The sequence below is a fragment of the Arvicanthis niloticus genome, chromosome 2 (genome assembly GCF_011762505.2).
Source record: "Arvicanthis niloticus isolate mArvNil1 chromosome 2, mArvNil1.pat.X, whole genome shotgun sequence".
Classification (NCBI taxonomy): domain Eukaryota; kingdom Metazoa; phylum Chordata; class Mammalia; order Rodentia; family Muridae; genus Arvicanthis; species Arvicanthis niloticus.
In genome coordinates, this window is record NC_047659.1 from 79193217 (window position 1) to 79218113 (window position 24897).

The 24897-nt window shown below is 43.7% G+C and overlaps 1 protein-coding gene across 8 annotated transcripts in view; it reads left to right on the plus strand.

Annotated features, from left to right (window-relative positions):
• The window catches only part of Mpped2 (metallophosphoesterase domain containing 2), a 183699-nt gene that overhangs the window by 153028 nt on the left and 5774 nt on the right, over positions 1–24897 (plus strand). For all 8 annotated transcript variants that reach the window (XM_076929399.1, XM_076929397.1, XM_034496817.2 and 5 more), the window contains one exon: positions 23244–23359. In XM_076929399.1, coding sequence (XP_076785514.1) covers positions 23244–23359 — 116 coding nt within the window. The remainder of the gene's footprint in view (positions 1–23243; positions 23360–24897) is intronic.

Genomic DNA, 24897 nt, shown 5'->3' on the forward strand with positions numbered 1-24897 from the left:
GTGAAGAAGCATGGCTTGTGGAAGTTGAGCATCCCCTCGCTGTCACCACCCCCACCTCTGTCCTGCTTTACTGTCGCTACACTCAATAGTAAGTGGGATTTCTGGGGCACTGTAATACAAAGGAGTCACCTTTGTTTTTCTGGGAATCACCAAAATATACCCATACTCTATTATAGTGACACTGAAAATGTGTAAGCCTTAAGCTTCAAGCAGTGGAGTGTAGAGTTGGCTACAGATGGGCTTAATCAGAAACATGTCTGCCTAGTTCTAACGCATGCAGCCTATTTCTTAATAAAAAATAACCCCATGCACACTTACCTATGCCTTTTTTCTTCCTAAGTGGAGTAAAAGTAGCCCTGGAGTCAAGTTTGAAATTATTTTCATAATTTTGGGTAATTAAGACACTTCCCAGATCTCATTAGTGAAAGCCCAAAATAGAATAATTGCCATATAATTAGTGATTGGCAAACCTTTAGAGGTTTAAAGGGCTGTTCTTTCCAGAGTGGAAGTTCAGGGGCCTTACCCCGGTTTAACTGAACCCAGGACCTTTATGATCCAGATAGTAGCTCCTTCCCACTCTGTGTGCCTTAGTGCCACTTGTCTTGGGCCCTCATTGTCATGGTTTTGTACTGTCTCACCCTTGTATTCCTCCCTGGTGGGAATCTTATTCTCTGACAATGTTTATGCTTGTACTTGGCGTCTCCAGTCTGCTGCAGGAATACACAACAGGGAGAAGGCGCCTCTGTGCCCTCTAAGTATGTCCAGTCTATGTAGGGAGACTGTGCTGCACGGAAGTACCTCATGGGAGAGGGAAGACAGATCACTCTGTCAGCGTTAGGATATCCTGCTTTCCGGGGGATTTGAAGTGCTTTGGGAGGAGGAGAAGTTTTCTTTGCTGTTCTCAGAATAATTCTAAGAGACCATATAAGGAGCACAGCAATGGGCGCTGTCTGTCAGCTAAAGTGACTGTAGGGAACTGAGGGTAGAGAAGTCAGTAAACTGCTGCAATTCACTGGCTGAGTGAAGCATCATCCCCAGCTGATGCAGAAAGCTAGGCATGGTGGTCCATGCTTATAATCCGAGTGCTGCGGGTCGGGGTTGGTGAAAACAGATTCCCACACTAAGAATACCTTCTGACCACTGACCTCCACACACATGCACATACATACACAGAAACATTTTACACACACACACACTCAGCATTATCACCATCGTAGCATCCTCCTCCTCCTCATCATCAATAGCATCACCAGAAAAAACATGAAGCTTGTGCAGCTGCCAACTTCTCTAAGGTTACACTGTTATATTTGGGTTCGAAGCAACAAAACCATGTCTCCTGCCCTCTGTCTTCACTTGTCCCTTGGGATCCCAGGAGACCATGGAACACTGTTTCCTAAATGTCTCATTTTATTTCAAGAGAAAAAGAGGAGGAATCACGATGTGGTGGTGCACACCTTTATTCCCAGCACTTGGGAGGTAGGGATAGGCAAATCTGTGACTTCAAGGCCAGCCAGGGCTGCATAGAGATCCTGTCTCAAAATGGGGCGTGGGGTTGGGGGGGTACTTTGAATCCGGGTGTCTCAGAAGTGAAAGCTTGGCCAACTGGTTTTTAAGGCCAATAACAACATTTTTAGCTGCCTCTTCACAGGTTGCGGGAGACTATTGTCCTATCTTGCGAGATTTGTATAGGCATTAAAGCAAAGAGGTGTGGAAGTAAGCAGCAGGGTAAGGGAAGGGCAACAGAAGCCATTATAGCCTCTAGAATGTGCTGGGATTGTGTCAGGAAGCCGGGGATGGGGGATGTGAGTTGGGGTTCCCAGTTAATGGGATGATGCTCCCCACATTCAGATGACTCTTCTCTCCTCAGTTAAGTAGCTCTCTAGAAACACCTGCTCAGACACTGCTAGAGGTGTGTCTCCTATGTGACAAAATCTCAGCTGACAGCCCAGATGAACCATCACAGTTGCTCTTCACTTACCCATTAAATCCTGAAACAAATCCCTGGCAACCTGCTGTAGAGTTTGTGTTCTTGTCCACTGCCATGGGCTACCACCATTTGGAATGAGTTGGGTGGACCAGGCTCCCCTCAGAGCAGGTTCTTATTTCTCACAGGACTCTACTCCTAGGCTCCAGGAGGACCCTTCCCCCAGTCAGAGTTCTTCCATCTGCCATGTCCTTTGTCCCCCACCCCCACACCCCTTGCACCTTGTACTAGTCTCAACTGTTCTGAGGTAGCAAGTCAAGAAGGCAACTGAACCCTGTCCTAAGTTTCAGAACAGAGTCTGGAAGTGTATTAAATGAAGGGACCAGGCTACATTCCAGTCAGTCTGCATAGAAAGCTCCGTGTAAGTGTTGGATGAAAGCAACTCCAGCTGTTATCAGGACAATGCAGGTCCTTACTCTCCTGCAAGGAAGGCTGGCTTGGAAGCAGACTGTCACCTTCCTGGTTGCTCTCTAGGGTTGGAAGTTGACTGGGAAAAGAGAAGCTTTAAGACCTCACTTGAAAGTCAGGAACAAACCAAGGCACTGCGTATCCCAGTGAGGTAGTTTGAAACACTTGCAAAAATGTGTCTTGAATTTAATGGAATCATAGGAAAGCTTGAACAAACGCGGAAAGGAACATCTTAAAGCAGACAGAAGGCAGTAAAAAGAAAATGCATTCTGAGTTGTGGGTGGGTAACTAAGGCCTAGGTTTTTACTGCATACCGACACTTGTGAGCCCAGCCAGTCTGAGGTAGGCCTAGGGATGACAATATCCATTAAAGTTAATTTCCTGGTAAAGGACACTTGAATCTGATTTTTTTAAAATTTGCTTCACTGTGTAAGTAGAAGATGCTCTCTGCTCCTCCTGCAGCCAACCCAGGCAATTTCAGAGAGGTAGATGGTGCCTGTTAGAGTGCTGACAAAGCCAGGGTGACCATCAAGCCACACCCCCAGTGCAGTTGATGATGTTTCTCTGGGGTACCTAGATGGTGCCTGCTTCAGATATGTAGGTGGCCATCTTTAAAGTCTAGAGCTACCATGACTTACTTAAGCAATTCATCTGCTATCACCTAAGGCCCACACGCGTAAGCCTTCCTGGAAAAACAAAACAAACATGAGATCCCCTACACAGTGTCCATAGTAACTATTAGTGTGAAGTAAGTCTGGGCTTCCCAAAATACATGTGCTCATTTTCTTGTTTGGAGAATTGAGGCATACAGGCCAAAACATCACAGCAGGAGACAGCATCCCCACAACTCATCTGAATACTTAGACGTTTCTGTAAACTTGCCATATGTTTTCCATGACAAACTTTGTAAGGTAGGTGTTGTTGTTATCCACATTTTTATAAACAGGAAGCTAATCCTCAGAAGTGTGAAGAAGGCTAACAGCCAGTCTTTGAATAAAGGAAGGAGGCTCACATGCCGCTTCTCACCCTTCAGAGCAGTGGTTCTCAGGTTGGTTCCCAGGACCTGCAGCCTTCTGCCAGCTGAGCTATATCCCTAGCCCCTAAATGCACCTAATACTTAGTTAACATGGTGGGGGGGTGGAATCCCAGGGTTCAACTGTCATCTTGTCTTGATACTTCAGAGCACCACAAGGAGGTACCTAGCATCACCTTAGACTGGGTTAAAGTGCAGCATCTCAGACCTCTGAACCCGAGAGTGGGCCTTTCAAGTGACTATTGCAGCATATAGGTTTTACCCAGAATTTCTTCTGACCTTATATAACAACTACCAAGTGTTCAGCATGCATCAGGCACTACTGGAGACAGAGCAGACAGAGTTAGAGCTGCAAGTTTAAAGAGTAAAACATGCCGGGGAAAAGGCAACGATTTAGATGCTGGGTTCTGTTACTGGAGGTCAGCAAATTATGCTATCATTAATAGAAACAACTTTCTAACCCGAAGCACTTAGTCCATGATGAAGTAGATGAAGGAACAGCCACACGGAGGAGTTTAGTGGGAACAGCTGAGGTGGAAACTCCTGCCTGGTGCTGCATTGTGAACGTGTTCCTGGTTTCCTCTTGGAAGTGGAATCAGAAGACTCCATCGGCATTTCTTGTGGCTTGCACACTCCAGAATGCACTCTTGGGATGCGATGGGAATGAAGGATGCTCAGATTCTGTTAGCCTGATCTCTGTCACCCTCATGCTCATGGGCTCACAGCTTCCTGTTCTTCACTTTTGTGGTGTTTCACAAAACATGTTCTCCCTCTCCCTCTCCCTCTCCCTCTCCCTCTCCCTCTCCCTCTCCCTCTCCCTCTCCCTCTCCCTCTCCCTCTCCCTCTCCCTCTCCCTCTCCCTCTCCCTCTCCCTCTCCCTCTCCCTCTCCCTCTCCCTCTCCCTCTCCCTCTCCCTCTCCCTCTCCCTCTCCCTCTCCCTCCCCCTCCCCCTCCCCCTCCCCCTCCCCCTCCCCCTCCCCCTCCCCTTCCCTCCCCCTCCCCCTCCCCCTCCCCCTCCCCCTTCCTCCAGGGCACTGAGACAGAGTAACCCAGAAATCAGAGAACAAACTTCTGTTCCCCTCACCAAAACCACTGTACCAACCACAGAACCAGTAGAAATTTATTCTCTGTAAAATCAGTAATTTCAGAAGCCCACAGATAAGCCCTCCTGAGGAGTTTGCTCAAAAATCATCCTAACTCTGACTCACCTCCTGATTCTGACCTACCCTGGTGGCCTGCAAGGTTCCATGGTAGCACAGTTAGCAGAGAAGTAGCAAGCTGATTCTGGGCTCTAAACACAAATGCAAGTGTGGACCCAGCTTTGCCAGTCAAATAAATGTTTCCCAACAAGACCCATAAACATTCCATATCTCAGAACAACAGCTCAGATGTTCAAAGCACCCTGGAGGTGACTGGAATGGCCATGAGTGACAATAGGATAGAGGAGTGATGGCACTGAGATTGGTCTGTATTCTAGATGCTGGTCTGAGTAGGTAGTCTGTAGTTACTTGATAGGTATGTGACATATTACTGTTAGAGCTAGGTTGTATTATCTCTGTACACTCTGAGAACCAAAGTGATTTAAGGAATTTTGTTTTCAAACAAAACTTGCTCACATTAATATAGGTGTGATATATCTTAAATTCCCCACTGTCTTCAAGGAAAAAAATCATTAGTTCCAGTGATAAATCATAGTGGTAATGAGCTTGGGTGTTGTTCCCAGCATGGAATTATAGCCCCAGTGGTAAGCACAGCACAGCTGGAGAAGGATAACCTGCCCCCTTTTCTACCTCACACCTGCCATTCACTGCCATGGCAGCTGATCTGTGACAAAATAGGGACAGGGAAGATAGGGACAACCCCAGCTCTGGAAGCTGGAGACAGGCAGGCCATCTTGGATTATTTGGACGAGCCTGTGTGATCACAAGATCCTGGTAGGAGGGAGGCAAGAGGGTCAAAGTGAACACAAGGTTAGAGGGAGGTTGGACTGGGAGTCCCCAGTTCTTTCTCTGGAAGTAGGGGAGAAGGTGATTTCCCCCCTCAAGCCCCCAGAAACAGGTTGCTCTGGGAGTATCTCTGTGTGACTGAGTTGAGCTTCTGCCTTCAAGAACTGTCAGATAAACAAGCTGTATTATTTCAAGTCCCTCCACTCATGCTATGTGGTTATAACCACAACAGAAAACATATTCCCCAGGACAAATGGACTTGCATCTCCTGCAAAGCCCTTTCAATTTGTCACTCTCTGGTGCAAAAGGAGAAAACTTGGAAATCCTCCAGGTTTAGCTTGGGACAGGAGAAGGAGGGAGCACCTGAAGCAGGTGGAGCTACTCTGGACTATACCTCCTAAACTAGGGCTGAAAATTATTCCTGACTAGGGTTTGATTTGGCAAGGAAGGTAAGAGTTGACCTGGGTTTGACCTTGGGAACCTTTCATCTCTTGTTGTCCCAGTTTTCTCCTCTGTAAAATGAGACTTCGTTTCTTCTGTAGATATTCTGTATCAAATGGGTTCCTGTGCATAACCGTGCTTGAAACAGGACTTGGCACACTGGCAGCTTTACATAAATGCCATGGAATAAGAACAGACATTATTTTAAGTGCAGAGCGGGGCTTATGGAGTCCTAATTGCTTGGACCATGTTCAGATAGATCAGGTTGAGCAGGTTTCATCCTGCGGAAGCTTCCCTGTGATAGTTTTCCCTTTCTGCATACAGCCTGGCGCTGAAAGCCATTGACCTAGCCTCTCAGACTTACTTAACCATAGAGTCCTTTAAGATCCAGAACAGTCTCAGGAGATCAGACATAACGTGTCACGTACTGCCATGTGACAGTGCACCAAGAAACCTCTTACCTCTCACCCTACCATGTGTTCATACCACTGATTTACATACACTCTGGGAACATGTGTGTCACCGGAGCAAGGAGGCACCCAGCCTAGTTTCTAGACCTAAAAAATCCAAGGCCATTTTCCACCTTTGCTTTGCTGTAGCAAAATCTTTGTCATGGCATGTGGGTTCATGTAAGCCAAGCTACTCCTTGGAGCTGGACTGAGAGCCTGGAGTTGTTGCTGAATAATGACATTTACCCTGCAACCCCACCACCTAACAATAACTTCATATAGTTCCCAACATGGGGCAGGAACAGTGGGTTCCTCTTCAATATAATGCTGTCAGTTCATGAGCAAATAGCTGAGGGTTTATATATCAGAATTATTAATGTATTTTTCGTAGTAATTTTCAGGGGGAAAAATGTATCTTTCAGTAAAGGGACAGCTGAGCTCAGTTGCATTCATTCTGAGGGCCCCAAGAAACAAAGCCAACACCATGGTGTTCTTACTTCACATAAGAAAGTCTATGTGAAGTCTAATTTCTGCAGAAGTGCATTTCAAGAACTTAAACCTTGCTCACATAAAGATACCTTCCAAAACTTAAATACAGCATATTCAGTTAGGCACTGGTGTTTTAGTTTGTTTTGGTTTTGAAAGCTATAAAGAAATAAACTGGAGCCCTGTTTATTTTTAGCAGACACCTCTAGAAAGCCCTGAAAAATATTCTATTTATAAAGCAGAGAACCGTTTTCATGCCAACTGGCTTAGAAATCAGAATGAATAGGCCTGAGTATCAGAAAAAGCAAACGTTTGTGTTTGCAAGATTCCATCAATCCATCAGCAGTTCTGAACACCTCAAAGCAATTGACCTGGTTTTGCTTTTGACTAATGAAAGGCTACCTAGAAATTGATAAGTTGTGCTTAATTTTCTGAATAGATTGGAACTGAATGAGTGACACAATGGGATTTAAAAAAAAAAGTGAATTTTAAAATGAGAGTGTCTTTCATGAGTTATGCTTCACAGTGAAAAGATAGTGAATTTAAATAATTTTCTGGTTAAATTATTTCACTATGACATTATATAGAACATTTATAATTTCATCATCCTTTAAGGCATTAAAAATGAAAATGAAACCTTGGTTGAGTAAATTCAATGGCTATAAAACACTCTAGAAACTGAATGTAAGTGACCCCATGCCAGTCGGGGGCAGAGTGGGGGGCAGGCAGGCCGCACCCTGCCACTTAATCTTTCTGATCAGCGATGTGCCACTGCTTTTATAAACATTGTAGTAACAGCAATAACAATGAAACACCTCTTACTGTGTGTCAAACATTCTATCAAAAAAATTAAGTGGGTTATTTGTTTTAATTTTGCAATAATATATCGACGAGGTAGACACTGCACCCATCTTGCAGATGGGGAAACTGGGGTTTTTTAGAGGCATAGCAACTTGTCAAAGCTCACACATCTGAAAGTATTGAAGGTGGTTCAGACTCCAGTTCATAGCTCCAGCCTAGAGTTCCCTGATTGCCTCTGAACGAGCACTGAGCCAACAATGAAGAGCTCAGTGCGAGAGGCTCAAGGAGACTGAAGGTTGTGACAGTCTGTGTTCTGATGATAACCTAAGAGAGTTTGGGAGTCTAAGGCAAACCTTCTATCCTTATCCTCAAAAGAATGGCTTCTTACTTCTTTATGTAATCTCCATCCATTGATTAGCCCAGGAGAGCCTAGGCCTGATCTCTCTCGGGTGTCCGTCATACATAAGTGATTTCAGTTTTACTCACAGCTGTCTGTTTTTCTGGATGGCTCTCCATTCTCTTTTCAGCTCTAATTCAGATCTCTCTTAATACATGACCTGGGATGCAGCAGTCATTCAGGAGATGTATGAGAAGCCAGGGAAAACAAGTGCCTGCATCCATGTAGACTGTATGTAGATTTGGACACTCTGTTCAGTGTATGGAGGGGCTGGTAGTTCAATCCACATTTCATCCTAAGAATTTCTTGTGTTATTACTTCACTATACTTTATCTTTGTGTAAAACATCTTATTGCATATTTCAATAATGGTAACTTTCTCCACCATTTTTAATGCAGTCCTAAGAATTTCTTGTGTTATTACTTCACTATAATTTATCTTTGTGTAAACTATCTTATTGCATATTTCAATAATGGTAATTTTCTCCACCATTTTTAATGCAATCTAAAGGACATAATTGTTTCCATTTATTTTGCTCTTATAAATAATATTCATATTGAACAGCCTTATGCATAGCATTTTTATTTGATCTTATATTATTTCATTAGCATATAATTTCTGAGTAGTGATTAGTGGGTCGTAGTATAAGCCATGTGTAAGACCTGTGATGCACTGTCCAGTCTTTTTCCCTTTTCCTATGATTTATCTTATTTTGATGTGTTGCAAGTGTACTACATTTCTGTGGGTGCCTGTGGTTTCCAGAAGAGGCCTTTGGATCTGGAACCCCTGGAGCTAGACTTACAGAAAAGCTTCATGACGTGGGTGCTAGGAACCAAACTCAGGTCCCTCCGAGGAGCAGCGAGCCCTCAACCACTGAGTCATGTCTCCAGCTCCCATTGTCCAATTTAAATAAAACAGGAACCACATAATATAAAAGTATTTGAGATATCTATCTTAAAAAGAAAAACATAAAATTCATTTTAATAGTTTCATTTAACCAAGTTATCCCCAATATTATTATTTTTGTATGTGTTTACTACAAAGGTTTAGAAAGAAAGAAAAGAATAAAATTCATTTTAATAGGTTTCAGTTAACCAAGTCACCCCCAGTATTATTATTTTTATATGTATTTACTACAAAGGATTTTAGAGATTTTCAACACTTTTTTTCTATGAAGATCCAAAAATGTGGTGTATGTTTCCTCAGTTGAGGCTAACTAACCTCATGCCTAAGTAGTGGCTAGCATATTAGGCAGCATTGGCCTGTGATTGAGATATGTATGTATATATATGCACATGTGCATTACGTACATATATATTATAGTATAGTTTAAATTTATCTATGAGGTTATTTACATTTATTTATTTATTTATTTATTTATAAATTTATTATCTAGTCTATTAAAACAGCTCATTTTTGAACAGCCAGCCTTTCTGCATCTTGCCCTGTCCTGCTGCCAACCAAGAGTATTACCTGGATCACTCCCTTTAGCATTTATTCTAAATATCCTGGTAATTTTTTTTTTCATTATTGGAAATATTTTCTTGATATCTGTTTCACATGACTCATTTTACCAGATCTTAGGGTACACCAAGATGAATCAAAAAAAAAAAGGCTTATAATCTTTCGGAGAAGGGACACTTAGGCAAACTTTGACTAAAATGCCTTTAAGAGTAAAGGCTAGCACACGTACACACCTCAGAGAGAAGGTGAAGTGTGATAAAGTTCACGAATGAGGATTAGACAAAATGCTGAGGGGATTAGAGAAAGCTTCTTGAGGAAAATATAATTATGACCCGAGCCTTGAGGGCACAGTAAAAATTTAATGGGCAGAGAGAGAGAGGGGACGGTTTGGCCTGTAACTATCTTGTTATCCCAACCAGATGGCAGGGTGGTGACGGCTGGGACGTTGCCTCTCTTTGTGCTTAGCTCTCCCCAGAGCGCCTTGCCAGAGTTTCACAGTGGAAGGTGCTTGTAATGTTTGTTGAGCCCAATTAATAATACATGGTTGGATGGCACTGGCTGAGGGACACCCGGCCTGTGTGCCTGCCTTCGCCTCTGCACTGAAGGGGCCCCGTCAGCTTTTCAGTCATTCCTCGGACTGCACAGGCACGACCTCCCCACTTCACTAAATCACTCTGGACTGAAACTAGTTCTTTAGAGCCAAAATGGTAGATAAATGGGCACCGGCGCTTTAACTTCCAGCTGACCTATTTGTCACTTACTCCAATTCCTCTGAGCCTCGAAGCTGCAGAAATAGGGCTCAAGGACAAACGGCGACCTGGGAGCGGGAAGGCACGTCGTCTTTTGTTTTATTTGTGACTCCCTTATACTGACTGGCATTTGCTTGGCAACCTGGCAAGTTTCACAGGAATTGCGACCCTTGTTTCGTGATTCAGAAAAAGGGAATTCAGAGAGGTTACTTGCTCAAGTGGCTTTGAAGAGTCAAAACTAGAAATCTCATCTTCTAATGCCCATGCCTTTGTCTTTGTGTGTATTCTAAAGTTGGCCTGCCTGTGTAAAAGGCTGACTCCAGTGCTTTTGGGGTATGTCTGCTCAACATTTCCCAAGTCTGGGAAGGAGGGAAGAGATAAGCTTCCTGGTGACATGAAGAATGTATAGTACCAAACAAAGCTAAGGAAGCGGTGACACTAACAGTTAAATGATGCTAACAGACATTATAGCAGATGCTACCCTCAAGTTCTTAATTATAGGGAAGATTGTTCTAAGTGAGTTCCACATACCTGTGGGCTGTGTGTTATCATACCCATTTTACAGACTGAAAAATAGATCCACTAGGTGAATTTACCCAGAGTCATTAGAAAGCAATACAATCACCTATTATGTTCTTACCCTAAGACAACTATTTGGCATGGTGGATTTTTTTTTTTTTTACAAGATATTTTGAGTTTATACTGATATATTAAAAGGTGATACTTTGGGTTTCCACTGACCATCAAGTAATACACATTTTTCTCATGAAGTCAGAAACTCTTCAGAAGACTCATTCTTCATTCAAGTGAATCACTGTGGGCTAGGGGCTGGGATCACAGTGGTGAGCTGACTGAAGCTTCAGGTCTCCCTCCTCAGCTCCAGGCTGCACTGGACTTTCACCACCACCAGCCAGTCACTCCTCTGTGGTTTCCTTTCCAGGTGATGGGCTCTCTGCTAGTGAATCCCTCCCCAGCTCTAGCCCCTTTGTGCCCCAGGACATTAGATAGAATGTTAAAGAAAGCATCGTTAGCAACATAAATGTCGGACACATACACACTCTGAACTAAAGCAAGCAAAGTAGTTATTCTGTCCTCCAACGTGCCATCCTCTGCCATACCAGCCTCTACTCACACCCTGTGTCACAGAATTCTCTGCCATACCAGCCCCTCCTGTATTGCCCTCCGTCACATTCTCCCCGTGATGCCAGCCTCTAACGTACTACACATTGTCACAGCATCCTGTGTCATACAGCCCGTAATTGGTCCATTCTCTATCGCAGTACCCATTACATTCTCCTCTCTGGTACCACCCTCCCTCTACTACCCTGATGGTACTATGCTCTATTGCTTCTCTCCTCTACTGTACAATGATGTCTTCTGTTTGGGGCAGAGACTTCATCCATCTCTTCCTGTATCCATTACAATCGATCCCTGAGGGTTTGCTCTGTAACAAGACAAAATCCAGCTGACCCTGAGCTCACCTCTCCTTCCTTCTCACTCTTTAAAACTTGAGTAAAGCAGGCTCTGCTTGCTTGGTTCTCGAATGTCTGCAGGTAAGCATGGGGGGAGGTGAAATGCAGGTGTTCTCTGCCCTGTGCCCAAGTACTGGCAGTCTTCCCAACTCTTTTCTCTGTCCTGTTCGTTCTGTGCCTCAGCACCAGCCATGCATGTAACACACAGTGCCCCCTGGCTTGATCTCTTTGGGGAGATGGCTTTTGTGTTTCCTGGTGCTATATCCACCAGCATGTTAGGAGTATTTGAAGGGAAAGGTAACTTCCCTGCAGTCCCAACAAGCATTCCCTGGGTCACTTCTCATTTGGGAACTCATCCATTTTGAGAACTGCTAGCTTATTTTTCTGGTCATTTGGGGTTTTCTGGAGACTCTCTGAAATTACGTTGCCTAGAAAAGACAGCCAGAGTTTAGAGAATTCTTCCCCTTGCACCTTTACATCTGAAATAACTGTTTGTCGTTTGCTTTAGGAACACTATAGTGGATTCTCTTTGTCTAGCACCTGTCCTGCTAGAACATGGCTCACAACAGGCATCCAAACCAAAATGTACCCAATGGATGAGTGAATGCCCTGGGGGCTCACCAAGCCATCCTCACTGGGCTTCCAAGCCACTAGGTGTGCACTACACAAAGAGAATAACTGGAATTTACTTTCCAAGCCTCTGTGTGGCCAGGCTGAGTACTGGGCATTCTGAAACCTTAGGCAAACAATGAATACTGCTTTCTGAAGCAATGGGATCTCAGTCAACCACAAAAGGAGTGGATTTCTGACACCTGGTACATTATAAAAAACATTATACTAAGAGAAATAAGTCAGACACAAACAGATAGTCGTCTGTTTTCACTTACATGAGGCTTCCAGATTATACCTGACTGTGTAGACAAGAAGTGTAAGAGTGTTTACCAAGGGCTGGAGGAATAAACCAGTAGGGAACTGTCATTTGATGATGAGTTCAGAGTCTGAGGATGAATAACAATGACAGTGGCATTGTGAATATACTTAATAGAAAGGATCCAATTATACCTGACACAATTAAGGTAAATTTTGTATTGTATACATTTTATCCTAATAATATATTGTCCATTTTCCTCCTTATAAGATAAAATGCTACCTTTCTTTCATTCTTTGTACCAATTTAGCTGCCCTTTTTATGATGAGTTTGTATTAGATGCCCTTGCTGAAGAGTCCTTCCTGCTTGAGGGGGTGGGGAGTAAAGGCTTGGGGCTTGGGGGTTATAAATGCAGTTCTCATCGTGGCTGCTCAGTGTAAGACACTGTTTGTGATAGTGAGGTCTGAGCAGGGGACAGACATTCTATTCTAACTAAAGACACCATTGATTTTCTTGGCTGCAAAGCAACACTTCTGTAAGCAACAGGTTATGCCCAACTTCTTTCCTGCCCACAAAAAATACTGTCTGTCATGCTATGATCTGTCCCATGCCTTGCCGGACTCTCGTGGTATGATGGGTGGATTCATCTTCTCAGTCATATATAGGGGGTGCAGAAAACATGAAGACACTGAAATTACTTTTTTTCTCTGCTATGCTGACGATTTTGTGTGTGTGTGTGTGTTTTATGTGGACGTGTGAATTAGGAGTAGGAGTCATTGTATGTGCATGTTACAGGGTGGAGATGTTTATGGCAGGGTCACATAACTGGGTGTGGAAGCTGGAAATGGATATTAGGTGTCCTCCTCCATCACTCTTTGACCAGCGAGCCCCAGGGATCTTCCTATCTCTATCCCCAGCCCACTCAGCTTTGTGGTTACAGGAACACACAACCACACCTGGCTTTAATGTGGGTGCAAGGGCACTGCACTCAGGTCCTTTTTAACCCACTGAACCATCTCCTCAGTTTACTCTTCCTGCTCAGAACTTGTTTATAAGATTAAAGGCCAGGATGCTTGGGGTAGGCTGTGCAGATACTGTAACATTATTTTTAATAATTCATAGGGAGCCATGTTTGAAAACGGGTCATAATGTCTTTTCTGGATTCCTAAAGCAAGCTCTGTGCACGCTGCCTCCTTCCCAATAGGGGAAGGGAATGGTAGCAGAGACTTGCTTCTGACCTGACGCTTGCTCCTTGTTCGTTACAAGACAGGAGCATAGTTAGCATGTTGGAAAGGATGGCAGTGTCTGATCCTTTGGCTCAAGGAGCCCCACCTGTAGGTCATGGGGCTCATGGGACAACCTGGTACCATTTCATCCTTCTGCATACATGGGAAACAGACCACATTAGTCACCAGGACTGCCCTTTATCAAAAGAGTATCTTTTCATCCCAAGCACCTTATGACTGAAGGCGATACTACAAAGCCCCAGTGAAGAGCTGGGACAAGACAGCTGTCAGAAGAAAAGCCTGCAGTGCCCTTTGGAGGCAGCTGAGCCAGTGTTCTGGTGAGGCAGGCTGTCCAAGCAGGGTACAAAGATTGAAGTTTTCCCTCTCTTTGCTAACAGTGGTGGTGGTGGTGGTGGTGGGGTGTGTGTGTGTGTGTGTGTGTGTGTGTGTGTGTGTGTCCTTGATTCAAGTCAGTCTGTGGGCCAAAGCAAGACATCTTTTTAATTGCACATGAAAGTAACTTGCAGGCTAGCCAACAGAAGGATCTAGGTAGGAGATGGGAAAGTTTCTCAAAACCCAGAGCTTAGAGGGAAAAGCAAGGCAGGGAAGGAGGGAGCATGGGTGGAGGAGAAGGGGACAGGTGGCTGCCTTTCATCTGGATACTCAGGATGACACATCTGGTGTCAGGGAAACTGCTCTTTCTAACTGACAGGGAAGCTTTGCAAGCAGGGGAGGGCTCAGCCATCGGGTGAGCTGGAGATCACGAATTACCATGACAGCTTCATGGCATGTGGAGTACGGGGTGATTTTCACCAGCAGTGCTTAAATTAGCTTCTCTTGGACCTGGTATGATGTGCAGTCGGAGAGGGAGTGCGAGGCCTGAGGAAGGAGGATGGTGATTCCGAAGGGCCACAGTCTAGGAAAGAAAGTACATGTGAAAAGTGGCCCCTACTTTCTGAGTTTGATTTAATGGAGGTGCCAGGCAGCACTGGTACCATTAATTAGTGGCTTGTCAGTTCCTCCAGTAAAACGTCTCTGAGTCCTCTATTATAAATATTCCAAGGACCCTGAATACCCAGACTCTGAACTTCCTCAATTGAAGATCTTGCCAAAAATCTAATCACCTGTGCCACCCAGCTAAGCAGCCTTGACGAGCTGTTTTGCCCTGTGCACTTGCGTTTCAGGGATTTGACTGAGCAAGACTGCGTGAACAAGTGAGTGAGCAAGTGCTTTCCTGAAAAATCTTCCACTCAAACAACGTGAGCTGAGGAAGTGCCTTTTAATAAGTAATCAGCTGGAAGAGATCAGGCTGTCTGGCCATCTAATAATGCTTGCTGGATCACTGGGGACCTTTAAAACATTCTGGAGCAGGGCGCTCTGTGATTTGTTGAGTACTTGGCTGAAAATTCTAGAAAGAAGAAGAGCTTGAGTAATTCTCTGCATGTACACATATTTACACATGCAGATATATAGAAACAGATATATTGTTAATATATCATATATAAATATAAATTACAAATTAGCACTCCTGGGCCATGTCCTGCCAAAGGTTTTACATATAGTTATTTTATCTACATTGGAAGATAAATTTTTATTACAAAGATGAGAAATCTGAAACTCAGAGAAGGCGAGGAAGTGATTGGCAGGTGTGGGACTTGAACGTGGATCTGTTTGACTCCATAATCCACGCTCTTAACCTCTGCCTCTCAAATAAGTATGGCTGGCTTTTATAGAGCTTGTGGGTGCTCACAACTGTAAGAAGGCCAGCCTGCCAGGTCCTGCAGCAGGGTGTTACAGGAACTGTTGACCTCTCCTTCAGAGCGACCGAGCGACCGAGGAAATGAAAGAGAGACACCGCAGGGCTTCTAAGCCTTGCAGAAGTACTCAGCAGACTTGGACACACAAGAACCCCAGTTCTTTTTTTGTGGTATAGCCAGCCCAGTTTTTGTCTGCCCATGGAAGGTGAACAGTGACCCAAACCAGGACTGGGAACCAGAGCAGCGCACCTGACCTCTAGTTCTGCTGTCTGTAAATCCTGTTTTGCCAGGACAGGCCCTGCCCCCTCTGAAGTTTGTAGAGGGAGTAAACACCATTCTCTGTCCAAGCCTCCTAGGATTTATGGGCAGCAGCTCCTTCTGCCTGCACTGATGCACTGTGTACAGCAAACACAGATGACCTTTGCAGCGATTTCATCTCAGCCTGCTTCCGTCTAGAAGACCTGTTTTTTTTTTTTTCTTATTGACGTTGTTTCCAACTAGTTCTAGCTATTAACTCTCTTGACTCCTGCCGCTCTAGGAAGCCCATCCACAGAGGCTAACAGCTGGTAATTCAAGAGCCAAGGTCTGATTGGTGCCTTGAAAGCATCCCCAGTTCCTGTCCATCTGAGTCTTAGGTCCAGTGCTTTCAGGCAAATGGAATTGCTCCCCTTCCTTCCAGACCTTTCTAATCCCTCCTCAGGAGGGGCCGGGTTGCAGGCACAGATTGGCCTACTAGTATGAAGGTGCTTTGTGAGTCCTTTTCTTACAAGTTGGTTCCCATGTGGTATTTGTTAGTCACAGCTAATTATGAAGTCCTTGGCCAAGGCACTAGACATTGTTCCTTGGGTTCCTCCCCCCTCATTCCCCCCTTACCCCCTGTTGCTGCAGAACAAAACCTATTGTGACTCTCAGGAGGTTGGCTATGCACATATTTTCCAGTGAAACTCTGATGGGCTCACTGCTGGGGTCTCATGTTTCAAATTCAAACTGAACTGGATAGAGCATTATTCACTGACATTGACAGAGCCCGCCCGCCTTTGGTCTGTGCAGACATTTCTCCCACACTGCACTGGGTCCCTCACCGGCAATTTAGACAATTCACTGAAAATAATTCCCAGCATTACTCAGAACCTGGGTAATCTGTACAGAATAGTATAATGTTAAGAGCGTTAGATCATAGGAAGCTCAAGTGCCAGGTGTCGCCAGCTGCCCTGGATGGCAAGGTTGCAGAGTCTCTTTCCTGTTCCCTGGGCAGACTGCCTCAGTGCTCACCTGTGCTGTGTACTGGGCTTCTGCAGAAAACTTCCACATCCTAAAAGCAAGCTTGAAATGTGTAACTGAGCCCCCTCATTTGTTCATTCCTTGGATGAAGAGACTGGCCACTGCGGGTCCTTCCCTTACCTCAGGTCTATATGAGCAAGTGTATTTGAGGACAGAATGAGAGTTGGAACCCAGATCTCCCAACATCCAGGGGCCCCATTTCTTTTCCTGTGCTGAGCTCGTTCTGGAAAACATCATCAGGCTGCCTTTCTCCCTCGATTATTGCCCCTACCTTATGTGAAGACCTTCCTTATGTGCAGGAGACAGGAACTGTAGACGAATGGAAAATAGCAGCGACATCATACTGTTTTCCCTAAACCACCTGGCAACCCCGTGCCATCTTCTGGACTCATCCAGGATTCAGAGTGCAAGGCTGATGCAACTGCCATTAATTTTCCATTACATTCATGAGACCCCCACATTGAAATCACGTGAGAAGGTTTTTATCACTGTTGTTTAACAGAAGACCCTAGACTGGAGTTGCCCATTTGGGGTTACATGGCAGCTACAAATACTAGGGCTGGGGATGTTGATGAATTGCTATCACGGATGGCATGCTTCTACCTAAATATAGACTGAGACTACATGGTTAAGGAGCGCTGTGAGGAATTAAAGCCAATAATCTAGATAAAGGCTCTGTGTAAAATATATCAGGCCCTGATAAATGTTCCTGTCACTGTAATGTAACCGCTCACTGTCATACACACGGGGGCTTGAGTTCATATAAAAGCCAGACACATTAAAACTTTGTCCTTAACTTCGACCCTTCTGCATTCTGTCACAAGCTTAACATTAACCAAACAGAGCTTGGGTTATCTATAGACCATGAGTTCAGCCTAGTCTTTCCCTGGAAGCTTATAAAACTGAGCACTTCCTGAAAAGGGGAGGGTATGACTACGGGCTTTTAAGAGAAGAAGCTACAAGAGAAACATCGGAGAGACTGAAAAAATGAACTCCTCTTCCTTTGACTACGAAAAGTCCCTAGGGTGTCCTGGGGCTCAAAGCTGCCTGTCTCCAGCAAATGAAGCCCCCTGCTGCCCCTACAACTTGGGTGTGCTTGGGACTCTTTCAAACTCTTCTTTATTTTCCAGCCAAACAAGAACCAAAAGTCCAGAAGCTTGTTTTCAAAATTTAGGAAAACAGATGTTTTTGCTTATTTTTTTTCTTTAGTCTGTCTTCTGCCAAAATGCAGACTTTTCACTGGGTTCTATAGTTGTTTTTCTGTTTTGTTTTGTTTTTACTTTTAAGACAAATCTTGGACAAGGGTCACTGTAAAAGGAAGAAGGGTGGGCATTTTCAAACCGGGGAGCTCTCTTTTTTAAGACCTGAATGAAAATATGCAAGAACCCAATGATAGGTCTGCTAGAGGCCATGAGAGAACAAGACTGATGGATTCCTTTCTAGAAGAGTCTCAGGCTTTCTTCCCAGACCTGATGCCTGGGGCTGCCTAGTTAATCAGGAATAGGACAGTGAACATTGCTTTCTTACAGAATTCTGGTGGAACACATGCTGCATACCAAGTAAGGCCCAGTACTATTCATGGGCCCTATAGCTCCCAGCCTGCTAAACATGGCAGATACTGATTAGCTTCTATGGCTTCTTTAACCAATCAACAGGAATTAGCATCAACACGCAACACAAATACGTCATCATATTTGTCACTGTTAGTCAGAAGTCTGACTCTAGTCCTGCTGAACTAAAATGTAGGAGTGACAGGGTTACATCGTTTCTTTAGACAGTCTCAGGGAGTTGTTTTGTTTTGTTTTTTACAGAAAGGATCTTATAGGATAGCCCTGGCTATCCTGGAACTGGCTATGTAGATCAGAGTGGCCACTAAGTCAGAGATCTGCCTGCCAAGTACTGGGATTACAGGGATATGCCACCATGCTCCATCAACAATTCACTTTTTGAGTTTACATTATCTAGATTTCCAAGGCAACCATCATCCCTAGCCTCCTAGACTTCATCCTCCATCTTCAAAGGTAGCAACATCAGGTTGAGTTGTCTCTCATTGTTCCACTCAGGTCAACCGTACTGCCCTTCAGAGGCCACTATCAGAGGCCTTGGTAGGTCACACTAAACCCACCTGTATAATCCAATACTATGTCCCTGTTTTAAGGTTAGTGACATTTGCTACTGGAAATATATTCACAGGTTCTAGGTAAGAACAATATGGACCTTTTAGCAGGGAGCACTATTGCCCAGAACAGATAACACAGCTCATTTTTTATACAAGTACAATGGTTGTATTTAGTAGAGCTTTCAGTTATAAGAAGTGGAACCTAACAGAAGCTAATAAAAAGAAAGGATCTTGTTGGTTCATATACTAGGAAGGAGGACTTCAGGTCAAGTGAGACACAGCTGAATCCACTGTCTAAAGCCATTACTGAAGCCCTCACTTTCCTATGCTGGGTTTCCTTGGTGGATGGTTCATTCTCAAGAAACGAAGGATAGCTAAAGCATCTCACAGTCAATTCTCGAGACCAGGAGGAACCTGAGCTCATTGTCAGTGCTAACAAACTCTCAGGGATGACACTCAACTGCCCAGCTTGTACACTTGTAAGTGAATCACAGGCAGATTATGTACAGACAAATATGACATTGTCACCAGAGGAAGGAGAGAGCTGGCTGTGCCAAAGCAGCAGGTGTCTACTCCATCATATTACAGCTTGATTTCAGAACCATGAAATGGAGATAGCATTTGTCTTCAAGCCACAGACAAACTTGAAAGAGTCCAGAAGTGGTTCATCTAAGGCAGGTAAGTTATTGAGTTAGTACACAGGAAGAGGGGCTGGCATGGTAGTTAAATCTGGTTGGAACCAGATTGCCTTATTTTATGTCCAAGTTATGTTTACTTAGTTTCATTATTTGTAAAATGAATGGTAATGCTCTCCATCTCAGGGGCACTAAACATTGTGAAGTTGAAGTATGCAATGAGATGCTTAAACTAGAACCTTGTCAATGTAAATACCTAATGAACAACAGCTGTCTTTGAGATTGTTACCATTTTATTATCACATTGTTTGGCACAGATGGCGTGGGGACTTGGAAAGAGGGTACAAATTAAATTGGGTACTTTATTGGGTTCTGCTTTCTAGCTGGAGCCAGTCTCTTCTTTCATGAACTTTTTTTAATTTATTTTTTATTGGCTATTTTATTACATTTCAGATGCCATCCTCTTTTTCCATTTCCCCTCCCTAGAAAACCCCTATTCCATCCCCCCTTCTCCTTTTTGCTCTTATACAATTTTTTAAAATGTTAATCAAAGGCTTTATAAGTTTGGTAATGCTCAATAACAAGATGCCCATACAATGAGAAGTGTAACCCAATACGCAACATAGATATATCAACTATCTTTGACTGGCAGAGACACAAGAGAATATCCGCCTCCCTGTTCCCCCCGACTCTCGTCTCCTAGCTCCTTCTCTTCTCCTCCTCTCCTTACTCCTCCTCTTCCTCTTCTTACTTCTCCCACCTTAGCTCCCACTACATATCACCCTTTCTGTTAAAATAAAACTTTTCTCTCAAAATACAATTAGAGCATAACTATACCAATTTGTGTCAGTAAGGTACAAGATAGACCTAATACCCAGTCCATCATTTTGTTACTAACCAGAACCTCTGTCATCTCTCCTAACTAAAAACTTAGTTCTGGACCTGGCTTTTTTCTTGGCTTTAGAATGAATGTCAGCTGAAAACCATCCTCTCAAATCTTTTCTCTCAATGTAAATAGCCGGGATTGGCTATGAGACTATAAATCTTCAACCCCATCAGAAATCCAGAATGACTGAATTAACTGAAACTATGAAAAACACAAAGCATAGCTTCTAAAACTTAGCCAATTTATAGAGACTGCTAAATACCTGGACAGTCCCTATACTACAAAACGTTGGAGCATCCAATCTTTAGCCTTCTGGCCCAGGATCATCTATCTGACAGACCAAGTGATGCAGAATTATTAAGGGCTAATTACTCTGTCTTGGCAGATATAATCAGTTGACTATTCTGCAAGCGTGTCCTTTTCTGGACAATAATTTGTCTGTAGATGACAAGAGGCAATTCTTGCCTAGTGGCTGTCGCACCACAACTGGAGTAACTCCAAAGATGTTCAATTTCTTAGAATCCAAGACAGGGAAGCTGTCAGGAGCAGACAGGTCTCTAATCAAAATGAACATTAATACAGAAATGTTTGTAACGTCAATTCTGTGGACTTCTGAAGTTTTGAAAACCAACTATCCATATAAGGCAATCTGGACTGTTGTCTGTTAACTCCTCTCAGCTATTTCTAAATAAAATATAGAAAACACCTTAATAATAAACTCAGAGCCATGAATTTGCTATAGGCCCTTAACTCACAGGGCCTTAACCATCTCAAATCAGTTAAAAAAATTAAAGAAGGACTTGGTCTAAGCCTTGTATTCCTAAATGTGTCATATATGCACAATGACTATGAGAGTAACAATATTAATCTCACTTTTATATCAATAAGAAACTTAAACCAATGAAAACCTTAAATTTGAAATCAAAGTAAATTTTGTACCATTTAAGAAATTATAACTTCAGCTTAAAAGCAATTATACAGACTTCTACCAATAGGTTATGGCTACGCAATAAATTCTAGCTATCCTCCCCCCACCCCCCGTTTCAACAAAATCACTACTTTTCCCTAGAAAGACAGCCCAATATTAACCACCTCAGTCCCCAAGGCCAGGGAATAGGGGCACCGACTCTTCATTAACTTCTTCAAGCTGATTATGGGCGTCGTCAAGATATTAGAAGAGGGGTGGGGGAAAGAGTAAATTGATAAGCCTTTGATGTCTGTATCTTCACTGCATCCAGCTGAAATTCCAGGACGTCAGAGGTTTCGAGCAGGTCTGCTCAGCTTGCCTGATGAGTAGATACACCAAGGCTCTGTATTCTGCAATATACAATTCTCAAAACAAATTTTAGTATCAAGATAATTTTTTTTGTTTAAATTCTGGAAACTAGTCTTGTGGCGGCCTGCCTTTGTTATGTCTAATCCATATAGTTCTGGGAGTTTCTATGAGGGTGTGTTCCCACCATCCTCCCATTCCCGCCTCCCTGCTCTCAATTTCCCCAACATTAGGGAATCCAAACTTTCAGGCACTGAGGCCCTCCACTTCCACTGATGCCTGGCAAGGCCACCCTCAACTACCTATACAGGTGGAGCCATTTCATGAACTTTTTATCTTCACCATGGAGAAAAGGTTGCTACTGTCACCTCATATGTGGGTTTTGATATGATTACAATGACCATCTTTCTGCCCGTGACATTGACTGTGCGTGTCCACCACCAAATGAATGTTCTGTCAGTGTCTCTGAGTTTGGGTTCTTGAGGGAATCCTGTTAGTTTGCTCAGTGATTGTCTTCAAATAAGAATGCAGAGTCCATTTGATCAGCTGTGACTGGCAGTGGGGGCAGGTTAAGCTGGAAAGTAAAGTGGAGTACTAACAGGAAATTGACCATCTTGTTTTTTGCAAGAGTGCAGAGCAAAACACAATTTCCCTAAGGAACAAAGCAGCCATTTTCAGAGAATACTGGTCAACTTGAATGTTTTAGATGAGGACGATTGAAAATGCCTCGTAGAAGCATGCAAGATTTCTAAAGAAAAACTGTTCTCTCTCTCTCTCTCTCTCTCTCTCTCTCTCTCTCTCTCTCTCTCTCTCTCTCTCTCTCTCTCGACATTTGTAAATGAGGAACTGTCAGGGCCAGTTAGACAGACAGACACCCCCCACTCTTTTGCTCATATAGTCTCCATTTCAGAAACTCACTCCTGAAGCAGCTCTGGGAAGATGCTCAAAGATGCTGTTGGAAGCAAATTCCAGAAAGATCAGGGATATCCCCCAGAATCCTCCCTTTGGTGGTGGGAAGGGTTTTCTGTGACCCCCTTCACTTTTCAGAACCCTGAGGCTGTTCTCAGCAGCCTCCAACCAGACTGTTCAGGACACTTCAGTGGACAGTGGAAAGCCAAGTGTCCTTGTCTTTTAACAAGGACCTATGCACCAAACCTCTGTCGTAATGGGGGGAGTGGGATCAGAAAGTACTGCTGGTGTTTCTTATCTCTGCAGCACTAAGGGAGATTGGAAATACTTTGGATCAGGGCTGGATATCTTGGGATATCCACTGAGCACTGAGATTTAGGAGGAGACAAAGCTTTGTCACAGTTTTGATAGAAGCCTGCTGGGAAAGTCTCCACTGTAGTGGCCCCCATGCCCCTTTCTAGTTGAACAATTCATAGGCCCCATGCCTGCTTTCAAATGGATTGGTTTTGAAGCAGTCAACAGAAAAGCAGCCCGCTGCCAGGGCCAACCATCAAAAGAGAAAAGAGAGCATCGCAAACTGTGGGTGAATACTCGTGAGAAATATGACAGTCCAGAGGCTCATTCTGCTGGCCTGACCCGAGTGTGTTATCTTCCCAAAGGACCCCGTGGTTTAATGGATGGGGCTTTAACCTACCCAGAGGCCAGTCTCTGCTGGACAAATGGAACCTCATCCCTGAAGGCATCGACATACTCATGACACACGGACCTCCTCTAGGTAAGTAGTGCAAAGGTTGGGCTTTCGTCATACAAAATGCTCCCCTCCCGCAGCATCATAAATAATATTTTGGGAGCATAATAATGTTTCTCCAGAAAAAAAAAAGAATGAGTACAAAAAAGGAAAGTCAATGTCTTTAAAGAAACTCAATGTGGAAATTAAACTCAGCAGTTCTGCTAGGTGTTCATGAAAATAATTTTCTTTTCATTTATTCAAGTCAAGGGGGAAAAGTTAAATGAACATGGAAAACCAGAGTCTTTTAAGCTTGGTAATTTATTTTAAGAACTGTATTCTCTTCACGGTAAAGGGATAGGGTGGGACACGGAAGAAGACAGAGACTACCAATCATAGGCGTTTGAATGGCAGGGAAATGAAAGAAACTTTTGTTCAAAGGGGTTCATCTTCCTTTCACACATAGCACTGGGCCTGAGGTATCTTTAAAGGTTAACATTTGAGATGATTATATGAGAAAAAAAAAGTTTTCTAAAGATGAAATATTTTCAGTAAGGACTTGTCCTGAAAATGACTTACAGATAGGTATTTTTCAGGCATGTTATAGCAGCATTCTGATTTATATAGTCTCTGGGTGTCAAAGCTACCGCCCTAGTGACCCAGATTATTGGTCAGAAGATGGTTATTTGATTTAAATAATTCTATCCTAATTATCGACGAGCCCGTTAACTGGTCTGGCTTGCTACAGGACATTTTGAGCCAGGACTCACCAGCCCGATCTCACCATCTACTTTGTACAGACACTTTCTGCTAAGCATGTTCCGAAGAAAAATGCAAACATTTCTATTTGAATGCACATGCTGATCTTTCTTTGTTTCTTTTGTGTGGGGGAACACATTTTTTTCTATATTATTTCAGTGCATGGTATTAATAGAGTTTTCTTAGTCATACTGGGTTGAAGGTGACTTTCATGATTTCTGTTGCTGTTCCCTGTTAAGTTTGAACCTCCACTCTGCCAGCCTGCAGAAGAAAACATTTTATAACTCACTCCCAATGCATATTTAATCTTTGTAGATACCCCTGTTAAGAGCCACTTGGAGCTACTTCCCTTCTCTTACAAAGGGAGGGCTCCTGAACAAATGAAAAGAAGAGTGTAGGCTGAGGCCATGGAGCCACATGGTAGTGATGGTGAAGTGGGAAGAAAGGCTAATTCTGTTGTAGTCAGTGTGGTACACTTGGGCCTCCACGGCCACGCCTCTCTCTGAAGCGCTTCACCTCATCCTGCATCCCCTAAGACTGTATTTGCCAAAGAGCCTACTCAAATCATTATCAATTTACTTCCTTATTTAGACTAATTTTATCAGTAAATTGCCAACCAAATATTTTGGCTAGCATGTCTTACTCGGCAAGACTACACTGCAGGTACATTCCAGCCAGCTTGATTCCTCTACCCGTGCAGCCTGACTGGGTGCAGCTCATAGTGGGGGTCCTGGATAGTCACAGCCTGGCTGGGTACAGATCATGGTGAGGGCCTGGATAGCTGCAGCCTGGCTGGGTGCAGTTCATGGTGGGGGTCCTGGATAGTC